At 40.1% G+C, this 12,947-nt stretch overlaps 1 protein-coding gene across 2 annotated transcripts; it reads right to left on the bottom strand.

The window, feature by feature from the left end:
* Nucleotides 1–1,136: 1,136 nt before the first annotated feature.
* On the bottom strand, nucleotides 1,137–11,611 carry nocte (no circadian temperature entrainment). Of its 2 annotated transcripts, none has more exons than XM_013311344.1 (14): nucleotides 11,431–11,611; nucleotides 10,796–10,957; nucleotides 10,179–10,324; nucleotides 9,864–9,924; nucleotides 9,613–9,787; nucleotides 8,308–8,438; nucleotides 7,971–8,233; nucleotides 6,872–7,888; nucleotides 3,516–6,786; nucleotides 3,295–3,436; nucleotides 2,876–3,168; nucleotides 2,405–2,791; nucleotides 2,014–2,215; nucleotides 1,137–1,856 (listed from the first exon to the last, which is right to left on the bottom strand). In XM_013311344.1, exons 2-14 carry the CDS (start codon nucleotides 10,907–10,909, stop codon nucleotides 1,717–1,719), a joined length of 6,342 nt encoding a protein of 2,113 aa, XP_013166798.1. In that variant the 5' UTR covers nucleotides 10,910–10,957; nucleotides 11,431–11,611; the 3' UTR covers nucleotides 1,137–1,716. The 2 variants fall into 2 exon arrangements, with proteins under 2 accessions (XP_013166798.1, XP_013166799.1); XM_013311345.1 differs by lacking the exon at nucleotides 11,431–11,611 and adding an exon at nucleotides 11,138–11,253.
* Between the last annotated feature and the right edge of the window lie 1,336 nt (nucleotides 11,612–12,947).

Raw genomic sequence — 12,947 nt, 5'->3', positions numbered from 1 at the left:
AAATAACTAATTTTTGACAGAATGTAAGTTACTATGGTTTTCCACTGAAGTGACACTTATGCTGGCATCAAATTTCGTCGTCACTGTTTGAACAAAGAGAATGTGAAGATGGACAATATGTCAATACAAGAGTCGCTGCTGTAGAAGCCCACAGTATTAGTAAGTCACTGTTCTACTGGTCTAAAAGTTGTTTTGTTTCCGAGTCGCACTTTATGCCTGTAGGCAAATTCATAATATCTACCCCAAAGGTATTACATATATATACTATGTGTTATTGTGACATTTTATGTTATTGGCGCCGGCTAGTCGTCCCTACTTGGCTGCTAGCCAACAGGGATGCTTTAGTTAACATTCTACAAATTTCTTCCTTGAACACTTATTTTTCTCAACTGTTTAGTTTTATGGTGCTCAAATATGACTTTCGATATAAAGATTGTTTATTATACGCATAGCTATAATTTAAACTTGTTTATTAGTAATATTTACGGCTAAACCTGAGACAAATTGCTCTAATCTAGATATGATGTATCTTCTACTCGTTGATACTATTTACAATTAGAGATTATGTTAACACAGATGTTCATCATCGAAAATAGTGATGTTGCCTTCATCATTAGGAGTAATTGCTACCCAGTGTATAGCCAATATATGGATTGCTTTCGCAAACATGAGTACTATAGACTGCAAGTTCCACCAAGAGTTGGTTTTGTTGTGTAGTGATTGATGCTAAGTATAATTTGACCCTGGAGTACACCTCCATGAGAGGTATCTCCGCAAATAGATTATTCCCTCAGGTCCGCTCTCTCTATGCTACTAATTTAGATTTTTTAGCAGGCAGGTATTAAGAAAAATAAAACCATACCACAATAATACCGTGTTTTAATACAATAATCACTCATGCTATATACTTTCGACCGCTACTCAATTCATAGAAGATTCAACTGGTCAACACAATAACATTTAAACAGATTATTCACCTATATCTTTACATAAAAATCAGTTAATATATCGACTTACAAACTTTGTTCACAAAAATTTCACTAAGTTCCGAAGAACCAAACTGCGCAATAGTTACAGTTATTACACTACAGATTTACATGTATGAACACTCAAAGGTTAACAAATAAAAAACTTAATGGGTCATTATAATTTTATTCGCATATAATAATTGATTATGATACATGGAGCGCAAGCGCGCACCGGTCAGGGGACGCCGCAAGGCGCCGCGCGGCCATCTCGCTCCAACTTGCATTTATTATTTATTCGTATTGCATCGACGAGTCGTTATGCAAACCGCGGCTACATATTCACTAATGAGAGGTCTCGAGGCAGCATCGGTCAGTACGCCGGTCGGAGGCAGAGTCCTCGCGATACCGGCCCACCGCGACGCGGTCGACCGTTCGCGTTTATACATACATATCCTTAAATTATAACAGTCAATTAGACAGCCGGATGTCCGTCCGATCTATATATTTACATACAAACAAACGGAGCATCTCTCGCACGGCGCGGGGGCGATGCCGAGAGGCCGAGTCGCCGGGCCGCCGCCGCCGTCGCCGCTCGGAGTCGACGTCGCGGATGTGAAACGAGTGCTTCGATCCGCACGATTCTTAAATATTATTAAAATCACTTCATAATTTACGACTTAATTAAATATAGCGAGAAAGTAAATTGTGAGAGGTGGCAGTAGATGTGCAGGTGCAGGGCCGCGGCGTATCAGTCAGCCTTGATATCCGCGGCGGGCGGGCACTCGGGCGGGCCCGCTTCCGCCTGCTCGTCTGCGCCCGGCGTCACCTCGCCGGCCTCAGGCGCGCGTTCGGCGCCGCCGCCAGCCCCGCCACCGCCTCCAGCGCCGTCTGTGCATACATCATACATATTACAGCATAAAATCTATAAAAATAAGGGTGTAATATTTTTCTCATTTGTAAGGAGTATTATATTTTCTAGCAAGCTTTCGGTCACGTACTGTCTATTGACAGCCGGGAGAGAGGAGGGTGGAAGGTGTATACTGACTGCGCTGCTGATGCTGGTAGTAGAGGTTGTTGCGCTGCGGTGCATGATGCTGTCGCCCGGGCGAGGGCGCGGGCGGCGCGCGGTACTGTGGCGGCACGGGCGCATGTGGCCGCTGTATGGGCGCAGGGTAGCGCGGCGCTGCGGGCCCACCGCGCGACATTGGCCCTCCGCTCACTCGACCGTTGTTGCCGCCAACCATTTGCTATATACGAAAAAAAAAACATGCATACAGATCAATTTTTTAATAAATATCAAAATAAAGGTTTCATTATTTGTTATATTATTATTATTTGTCTATAAATGACAGGTATTTTTTTAAATGTTATTAATTTGAGATACATATTAAAAAAATACTGTTAGATTTGTAACATAGATGTGATTCATAGCTTACAGAGTAGCACACCTGCTGATGCTGATGTTGTTGGTGCTGGTGCTGCTGGTGCTGTTGGTGCTGCTGATGCTGCTGGTGTTGTTGGTGTTGTTGGTGTTGTTGGTGCTGTTGGTGTTGTTGGTGTTGTTGATGTTGTTGGTGCTGCTGATGCTGCTGATGGTGCTGGTGCGGCGTGTGCGAGGGTGGCGGCGCGTGGTACTTGTGTTGGGGCGGCGAGTGCGGCGGCTTCTGAGGCTTCGCCGCGCCCTTGGGCGTGGGGGAGGCCGACTCGCATAGCGGCGCGAAGCCGTTGGCGTGCTCGTGCAGCGGGCTCTTAAGCTGCGGCTGGGGCGGGGGGCGCGGTTGCGGCGGCGCATACTGCTGCTGCAACGGTGCCCTGTACTGTTGCTAAAATAATACCATGCCACATGTAACTTTGTTGTTTATAAATTGTTTTATACAATACAATGTAAAATAAACAAGGAATAATACCTGCATTTGCTGCACGGCAGCTGCTACTTGTAGCTGCGAAGTGAGGAACTGGGATCCAAACGCGTTGCCAGACTGCGCAGGCTGCGTGAATTGCAGGGGGTAGGTGGGTGCGGGCGCGGCCGGCGGCTGGTAGGGCGAATAGTAGGAGCTGGCGGGTGGTGCGGGGCGCGGCAGCAGGCCCGGCAGCGAGTACGGCGCCTCGCCCACCGGCCCCGAGTAACCGAGGAACTGCTGCTGGTAAGTGTTTACGCCTCCCACGCCTCCTACGCCGCCGACGCCGCCGCCTTTGCTGCCTATACATGACAAAACACGAAGTTAAACATGTAGTTTATCACGGGTATGGATTTAATGATATTTATTTTTATATTTAATTTAGTTTTTAGTTACGACAAAATTATTTGGTTAGATTATATCTATACCTATAGCTCCTATTTGTTGTGAAGAAGGTTTAACAGTGGCAGACATCAAAGAATTTGATGTGCTTGAAATGAGGACAGTGTTAGGGCTATTGCCCAACTGCCCTGATTGTCCAAACGCGGCTCCACCACCGGCAGCAGCCGCCTGTCGTCATAGAAATAAAAACATTAAAATGAAAAGTATGACATAAAAAATAAGATTAAGTGACTGAAAAGTTTCTTACCATGCGATATTGACTTGGAAGACTTTGGAACATGTCTGGAGGAGGCTGGTAATTGTAGGGAGCGGCTGAACCTGCACCATACGGTGTCCCCGGGAATCCTCCGAACTGACCACGACTTTGATCCAAAAATGCTCCATATAGCCCTCCCTGTTGTGGCAACTGTTGTGACGAGCCTAACAGTTGTTGCGATGAATTAAAAAGAACTGCAGGAGGTGAAGATACTGACAAACCACCATATCCACCTTGGTATCCCATGTGATTGTAATGCTGAGGAGGTGGAGATTGCAGTTGCTGGGTTGGCTTTACTTTGCATACGTTAGGAGGAGCACCAGTGTCGGTGTTGTTTTCTTCAAATCCGGCAAACTGCAATTCCTCGCTACCTTCCGCCACAGCAGGCATCTCCCAAACTTTTTTAACACTAGCGATTTTTAAATTGAGATCAGCTGCCAGAGGAGAAATAGTATTGGAAGAGCTCATGTGCGTACTTCGAGGCAGTCCAAGTGACTTAGCAGCTTTATCTTCAGTTAGTTGACCTAAATCTGAGTCAAAGGCAAAATCAAGCTTCATGTCAGAAGAGTCTTCAGTCTTTTGTGATGTGTCAAAAGACATTGGAAGACTTAAAGATCCTTCAGGATCCGGTACCGGCCTACTGTTCTCTGCCATTATTTCCTGAATAGACCTTGGCCGTGGTCTTACATCACCATTAAAAGTAATGGTCCGTGCGTCAATTTCCGTGGGAACATCTTCATTTTGCGTTTTCACGTTAGGTGCACTCGGTTGGTATTTTTGTTTTAAAGCTTCAGCTGGAGGAACTGTCTTATAATTTGTGTTTTCAAAGATAATGGTCTCCACAGGAGGAGTGGTACCATCTAAGACACCAGTTTTTTCGGCTATGATTGTGCATGGGCTTGAAGCTGTCTTTGTCTCAGCGGGTGCATCACCTGGTGTACTCCGTTGGCTAGATTGACTCGATTTGTTGTCAATTACCTCCAACGGCTCGTCAATATTACCGCGCAGCGTTTGTGAAATCGGTTTGTCCCAGGCATTGACCGATGGCGGCGGTGGCGCAGCTCCAGTATCTGGACTGAAGCTGGACATCATACCCATTTGTTGTTTTTGCCTCTGTTTCACAAAACGGGGTGCTAAATTGGCTTGTCGCGGTCTTTCGTATTGCGCATTGGGTTTACCAGAAACTGGTGTTGGTCCCCGAGCATTTCCCTTGTCGTTAGAGTTTCTTGACGATGAACCATTTCTACCTCCTCCATGATTGGAATGAGATCTAGGTTGTTTAGAAAGTTGCTGGTTATCGTCTTTTGCTATTGGTCCTCTGGCATCTTTAGAGTTTTTCTTATTTCTCACTTCTTGGAATCCATCATCAACAATTTCATCGTCTTTCTTTATAGTAGATATTTTAAGACTTATAGCATCGGTTATATCAGTATTTTTCACATCTAAATTGTCTTTCTTGTTACCTTGACCATTACGACCGGTATTTTGTCGATTATTTTGATTACGTCCACCAGGTCCTTTTTGAGACTGACCAGATTGTCTACCGCCTATAGAACGGCGACGAGCGCCGCCGCTCTCGGAATGTTCGGATGTTGTTTCCCAATTCTCATCTTCACCACTCAGTTGACCAGCTCCTTTAGGACGACGATCGCGACCCCTACCAGTCGATGAACCAGTTCTCGGCTTATTATTCGTTTTCATCCGGTCATCTTGCATAGGATCTTTTCCATCCTCAGTATCTTTAACCGCTCTATTTGCCTGACTGAAAGGACTCTTAGTATTGGGCGGCCCGTAACCGGTAACTCGCTTTGCGGGGGCTGGGGGTCGAGTTGTCCCTTGAAAACCTCCTCGTCCCCGTCTAGATGGTTGTCCTCGAGGAGCAAATGGTATTTCCCTAATGTCTATACCGTCACTTACTGGCTGGCCCGGATCTGCTAAATGATTCACATCTTCCGACCTTTCTGGTTTCTTTGGACCTCGGGGGCTGCGAGGAGCCCTACGGCGTTCTTTACGATCAACATTAGGAGCTCCATCCGTCGATGCATCAGATTCACTGGCTCTATTTTTAGAACGAGAGTTTCGATGTGAACGTCTTCCACGAGATTCTCTTGGTCCCCAACCTCTATTATACACATAACCGCTATTGTTTCCATATCCTCTGCTTTTCTTTTCAGATCCCGAACCACTCGATTTTCTTTCAATAGGCTCCTTCAAAGGTATTTTATGCAATAGTTCAGCAGTGAAAGAATCACTTTTCTTTTCTTCACTACCATGTGTTTGTGAATCTGTAACACCTTGAATGGGTTCAGCAGGTCGCACGTCACTGTTTTTCGCTAACAAGTTTGTTGGATCATTACTTGACTTGGATGCTATGGACTCGGATTCTGAGAAATCTTTATCAGACTTTTGAGAAGTGAATGCTGGCTTACTTGAAATATGTTGTGAAACTATGTCAACAGGTTTTTGAATTTGTGGTGAAATCGTAGGAATATCATTTTGAGGTCCAGGCTTGGAAATGGGTTGATTGTCAAGTCTAGAAAGTGATTGGCTATCATTAAATGGAAGTTGAGATTGATTAGAAGAAAGAGGTACAGATTGTGCTGTGTTGTGTGCCACTTGGGTTATTTGCTGATTTGCTGTGAAATCTTGCACATTAGACCCTTGGTTAGTATTAAACTTGTTAGTAAGACTTTGTGATACAGGAGGATTGTTTACTGGAGTAGCGTTTTGATGTTTAGGTTGACCAGGAAAGGTTTGTTGGATTAAGGAAATATTGATATCTGCTTTTTCAGAAATTGAAGTGATGTCTTTAGGCACTCGCTCCTTCTCTTTCGATGATACTTGAACATTTTCTGATGACGTTTTTAAAGGTTGATCTTCTTGTGATGCTTCAGCCCATGAAGTTTTGCTATAGTCTTTTTCAGTAGATTCTTGTTGAGCTACTGGTGGAGTAGGGTTTCGTTCTGGAGGCTGTATTGGTACGGGAGGATCTGTGGGAGGAGCAAATGGCTCAGTAAGGCCAATACTTTTCCTTTCAAAGACTTCAGTTAATTTGTCTGCAGCAGTTCTACTTCTTTGCTCAATGTGGCCTTCTATTATTTTTCTTTCAGACTCGTTTCTTCTATCTCTGAAGTCATTACCATAATCTTTACTTTTTTCTACTTCTCTAGCAGATTTGTCATAATCTTGCATTTCTGAGCGCCATTGAGGACCAGTAGCTTCTTTGTCCCTTCTCACTTCGTCCTCACGATCAGAATAGTCCCTGAAAACAAAACAAATAAAATTTGAATATCCATTTAAAAGCAGATCAACTTATTCTGTTTTCACTTTCAAAATTAAAAATATACCTTGAATATGAGCGACGGCCATTATGTGGAGCATGTCGCGGAGCGTTATACGCAGGTGGGTCTTGACGCCTTGGCGCCGCTTTTCCTGAAAATGCCCACCCTTTATGCTGTTCATCTTGTTGTCGGTTTTGTTGTTGTTTCAAGAACCTTGGTGGTATATTAGCTTGGAAGGTTTTAGAGAATGCATTAGTCTGGTCACGATCGCGACCATAATCTCTTTCCCTGAAGTCACGATCGCGATCAGCTCTTTCTCTATCACCTCGATCTCGGTCGCGATCACCACGATCACGATCCCGGTCGCGATCACGATCTCTTTCACGTTCTCTATCACCACGCTCTCTGTCTCTATCAAACCTGTCACGATCTGGGCGATCCCTGTTGTCATTACGATCCCTATCCCTTGCGTCTAATCTTTCTTTTTCATTCTCCATGACGTTTCTATTGTCATTTCTATTTCGATCTCTGTTCTCATGTCTTTCCCTATCAGAATCCCGCTCCCTGTCTCTATTGTCGAACCTATCTCTGTTATCATTACGATCGCGGTCCCTGTTATCCATACGTTCACGATCTCTTGGTTCACCTCTATCTTTTTCTCTTGTGTCTCTGTCGCGATGATCCATTCTATCCTTTTCCCTATTATCCAATCTATCACGGTCTCTATTTTCCAATCTCTCTTTTTCCCTAGAATTTGAATCTCTTTCTCTTTTATCATTGCGATCTTTGTCAATACGATCTAATTTCTCTCGGTTATCTTTAGTCTGCTGATTCGTCGCGGGTGTGTCACGCATCTGCCGCCGTTGCTCTTCTTCTTTACGCTGCCGTGCTCGTGCGACAGCTTGAGCCACTTCATTGTTTTGCTTTTGTCGCCTTTCGGCCCACAATTGGTCTTCATCGCCAGGTTCCTGGAGCTTAGAATCTAAACGCTCGTTATCTGCACTTGATCGGTTGATGTTAATTTTATTACTAGACTTTGTAGTGGGTGCCGACGATTCACCATCGGAGAAGTCCAATTTTTGACTGAAAAATTATATAGGTTATTACATTATATAGTAAACATAAAAATTATTTATATAACTTTTAATTCCAACAAAGTACTCACTCATAATCAATATCGTCATGTTGAGCCCATCCCGCATCACGAGAAATATCATCGAGTGAGGAAATTTGTTCCTCCCTTAGAATAGGGCGTGCAGTTAAAACCTCCACGGCTCGGGGCGTGGCGGGCGGTCGAGACATAGACCGTGAGCTCGATTGGTTGCCGCTGTTCGCGGCGCCACCGGCGGCGCCGCCGCCGCTTCGATTGTCACGAAGTGTGCTCAATGTGCCCAGCCCGAGCCCACTGCCACTGCTACCTTTCATCAGCTACAAAATATACACATAATACAATTAATAACCATTTGTGTTCAAACATACAAAAGTTCTGAAGATGTACTCACGAAGGACGGTAGTATAGCACGGAAAGCGGGTGTTTGCTGTGCGGCGGGCGTCGAGGCGGGAGCGGCGGCGGGAGAGGATGTAGTTTCTTGACGAACGCCTGCCGTCCCACCGCACGTCCAACTGCCTTCCGCTATAAAAGATGTTTTATTCAATGTTAACTATGATATGACTATGGAATCAAACTATATTATGTGGAAGTATAATAAATTGTATGATAACAAAAAACATATAAATAATGACTGGAAAAATGTTTTTCGTTAAAGCAATTACATTTGACATTAAAACCTGTTACATCTCTGCTAAAATAAAAATCAGTGTAAAAAGCATTCAGGTCTTTTGTATTCAAGTTAAATTATTCTTGTACTGTAGATGACCTTTATTTATGGAATATCACAAGGATAGTTTATTTTAAATTACAATAACAAACTTAATGAATAGTACTAATCTATTGTATAAGTATAATAACATAAGACAATTATAATTAATTCTAGTATAAGAACAGTGCTAGAAATTATTATATTCTCCAAAATTGCATGTGGTACACAAGTTTAGATTTTCATATTATCCATGGCTAGGACTTTATCAGACACAAATAATTACTTATTTAGTAGTTTGTAAATGTTTATTCCAGTATCATAAATCAAAGCTTGTAATGAAGGTTGTGAATGCAGGAAATGCATTGACCTCTATAATGTGATAATGAATATTGCTTGCATTAAAAAATAACACACTCCTGCATACACACATATAGTAGCTGTTAAATGTACTTAATATACAAATTTTGATTACATAACAAGTTATAAAATTATGCAACCTTGCATCAAATGGTTAACTTATAAATACATATATGCTGTTCTTAGTAAACAAACTAGCTGGTGAAAACACCTATGTTAATTATGTATTTTAGTATGCTTAAATATTATTATTAAAAAAATATACCAAACACCCAAAGCCCCCTTAAATACTACCTGTGTTTAACTAAACTTTGTTTTATTTTTTTTCACGAGAAGTGGGCGGCGCAAACACCTAGGTGATCATAGATGCCCATGGACATCTGCAACACCAAAGGTTTTGCAAGACCCAAGCTGTACTGATTTGGAAAAACTGCAGAGATCAGACCATTCCAGAGTTTAATAAATTGTTCCCTATATTATTTGAAACTAAAGATATATTTGAATAAGTTGAACATGTACTCACTGTGAATCACCTGGCAAGTTTACTTTTATAAAAAAAAACTAGTAGTGGCATGGAACATATAACTTGTTCTGATTCACATTTAATCAGAAATAAAAATGTATAATTACTTTGTGGTCTTAATAGTGGTTGTGAGACTGGAACATCTGTAGTTCGGTGTGAGGGTTGAGCGGCAGCCTCTAAGGAGGGGAACTCTGTGCGAAAGTGGGGTGACGAAGGTGGTGGCAGAGACACCCATCCTCCCTGTGCTGTGCCCGCAACAACACCACTGTTCGTTGTTGTAGACTGTAATTATATTAAAAAAATTACTAAAGTTCAATTAAACTGTAATAATATGGAAGTTTTGTTGTAAAATGCTTACTGTAGTTTGGGATGTGCATGTTGCCGGAGTTGATACTGTTGTGGTGGTTGTAGAATTGGAACTGAAATAGTACAAAATATTTAACTAAATTTCATTGAAATAATTCTATGACTTATTATATGTTTGAATATACCACAACATAACATTTAAACCATAACTTCAGTTAATACCTTTGCCATCATGAAACTGAAAACTACACACCAAAATTTTAAAATGCAACCTGTATCCTTTACAATGCTAACAATACAATGAAGTTTTGAAGTAAGCTGCAGAGCATATGTTTTATAAATATATAAGTATATGAAAATGACTCACTTGATGTTTGAGTCTTGTCCAGTTTCAGTTTTCAAAGACGGCAAGTTAGCTGGTGGACGCCGAGCAGAGGGAACTTTTCCAAGAATTTGCATTCCATGTTTGCGGCTTAGTTGAGATTTAACTGAGGACGGTTCTGAGCTTTCGTTCTGAAATTAGTTATGACCTTAGTGACAAATTACATTATTTACTATTTTTACTTTAATAATTTATGTTGTCTGTATTTCAGAATAATATCCTACAGATTTTTTTTTAAAATTACATAACATTTTGATTTTATTCAAACAATGATTCCAAGTTTAATTTCACATTTTAAATTATAATAAAGAAAGACTAACAATTATGTACATCATATATTTAGAAAATAACAAATAACTTTTACTTATTCAGTTCATAATGTTCAAACTATATTTGTCTGCAAGGAATAAAATAATTTTTTTCTAATAATGCTTATTTTTGAACCAATCTTTTTCTGTAGTCATTTATGTAAATATATATTTTTATTACATATCCAATTACTGTTAAGGTAGAAATTGTTTACGCTCTCTTTTATGTTAAGAAAATAAATAAACTGGGTTACAATGGCGGAAATAAGAAAATGAAGGTCGAAAAAAACTTACTCTATTGGCGCAGTACAAACTATTGATGTCCAACTTTTGATATTTTTGCTTGCCGGACGTCGGCTTGCTCTGCGCCGTAGTTCCTCCGCCGCCCGGCGTCGAGAGTGCAGACATGCTGCGATGTACACACCATCAGGAGATCACCCTCTCACCGACCACCAACTGCAACCAATGCAATCGGTACTAAACACTAAACTATGCACTCGACGTTGCATCAACTAAAACAGTCACCACAGTTCTTTGTCCTTCGTAATTTTCAACGATATAAAAACAATTTTTACACTGCACTGTTAAACTAAAAACATACTTTGATACATTATTAGTTATAGTGTTAATATTTACCACGTATTCACTGTCTAAATATATAGTCAAAATACTTTCACAATTCAAATGAAGGGAGAATTTAAGCCCTGCCCTCCGAAGTATATTGACGTGTTACATCCGTAGGCTGAACAGACGCTGGATCGATGACAAGAGATTTTGGAATTTAAAAATTAACTTTCACACCCGTTACATCCGCACTTCAAAGTATAATTTAAACCATAATAACGGTACAAACTCTATACTAGTAGAAAACGGTAAATAAACTAATTTTTATTAGTAATTGAAACAACAAAAGCAAAATAAATATATACCTTGGTCCGTTATATCGAATAATACGAAATAAAAAAATTCTTAGACAAATGCAAGTTTATTTAATGGAGATTACTTTAGATTTTTTCTATATCCTACGCTACCAAAACTTATATCACTTTATTTTAAGATGGCGTCTCCAAAAGACGATCTCCTTCCTTCACAATCAATAGAGTGACGTCACAAAGACGCAACAAAGCGCACCCTGTCGGACGAGTTTTAAAATATACAAAATGCATTCAAAATAAAAAACATAGTAGAGAAATAAAAAGATGAAATTGCCACATCTCAATTAATTTTTAAACTTAGTTTGTTAGTTTTAGATTTAATAATAACGAGGGGTAAGTACAATAAAAAATACTATACTATACTGTTTTGGGAATAAAATATATCACACTGTAACGTTTGTAATGTTTTGCTTGAAGCTTTGTTAAAGCTTATACCTTTTTGGCTTTTATGCAGCATACAAAAACAGCTTAAATATATTTTTTTCATTTCTATTAATAAAATAATGATTAAATTATTTGGGTATATACCCAAATATGCATAGAATAAGGAAGCTATATAAAACATGACCCAATGCTCGTTTACGCTTGCGCAAAACGAGCCTTGCATCGTATTGATGAACTAAAAATCAGTAGTCTGATATCTGCGGAGAACCTCACAAAACCAGAAGTATTCCAGGATACCGGCAGCCATGTCCGGTAACATAGGAATGGAGCAATTGATTCCTATTGTTAATAAATTGCAAGATGCCTTCACACAACTCGGTGTGCATATGCAATTAGACCTACCACAAATTGCTGTGGTGGGTGGACAATCTGCTGGCAAAAGTTCTGTCTTAGAAAATTTCGTTGGCAAGTAAGTAGTAGTAACCCAAATTAAAGGGCTTATATTACTTTATACATATTTCAAACCATTTCATTTCATTCTTACAAAAATATTTATTTTTAGTTGTATAATGTAATTTTGCTCTTTTATTATAAAATGCATAATTTGTATTTTATATATATTTTTATATAAATCAAGTAAAATTAAAAATATATATATTTTAGATGTGCTGACGTAACAGCTTACAAAGAATACGAGTAACATAAAATCACATCTGCAAATATTTTGCAAATTGATTACTAGCGATCTTAAAATGTGATAAATTATCATCACCGTCATCAGCTCAAGTTTTTTTTTACAGTTAAAAATATATCCCCTGAAGATTATCTCTAAAAATGTATCCCATCTCGTCCATGCATAGAGTACTCTCGCAACCTTGACTTGATCACAGTCCATCTCGTAGAAGGCCTATTTTCGCTTCTATTAGTTACCATTGATGGGCAATGTAATTAGAATCGAACATTTTAAAACGGTACTCAAGAAGTAGATATTGCACATCGTGGCCTAAATAATGTGCGCATGTCGAATAGTATTGATCTATTATATCTTGAAGTGGGAAAGCTTCCTTATTATTGTTTGAGTGACTCAAAAGTCATTGCATTTGAAAATGAGTTTTTTTTATTTCTAG

This window comes from Papilio xuthus, unplaced genomic scaffold (assembly GCF_000836235.2).
Source record: "Papilio xuthus unplaced genomic scaffold, Pxut_1.1 DF827680.1, whole genome shotgun sequence".
Lineage (NCBI taxonomy): Eukaryota > Metazoa > Arthropoda > Insecta > Lepidoptera > Papilionidae > Papilio > Papilio xuthus.
This window is presented reverse-complemented; position numbering and strand designations above follow the sequence as displayed.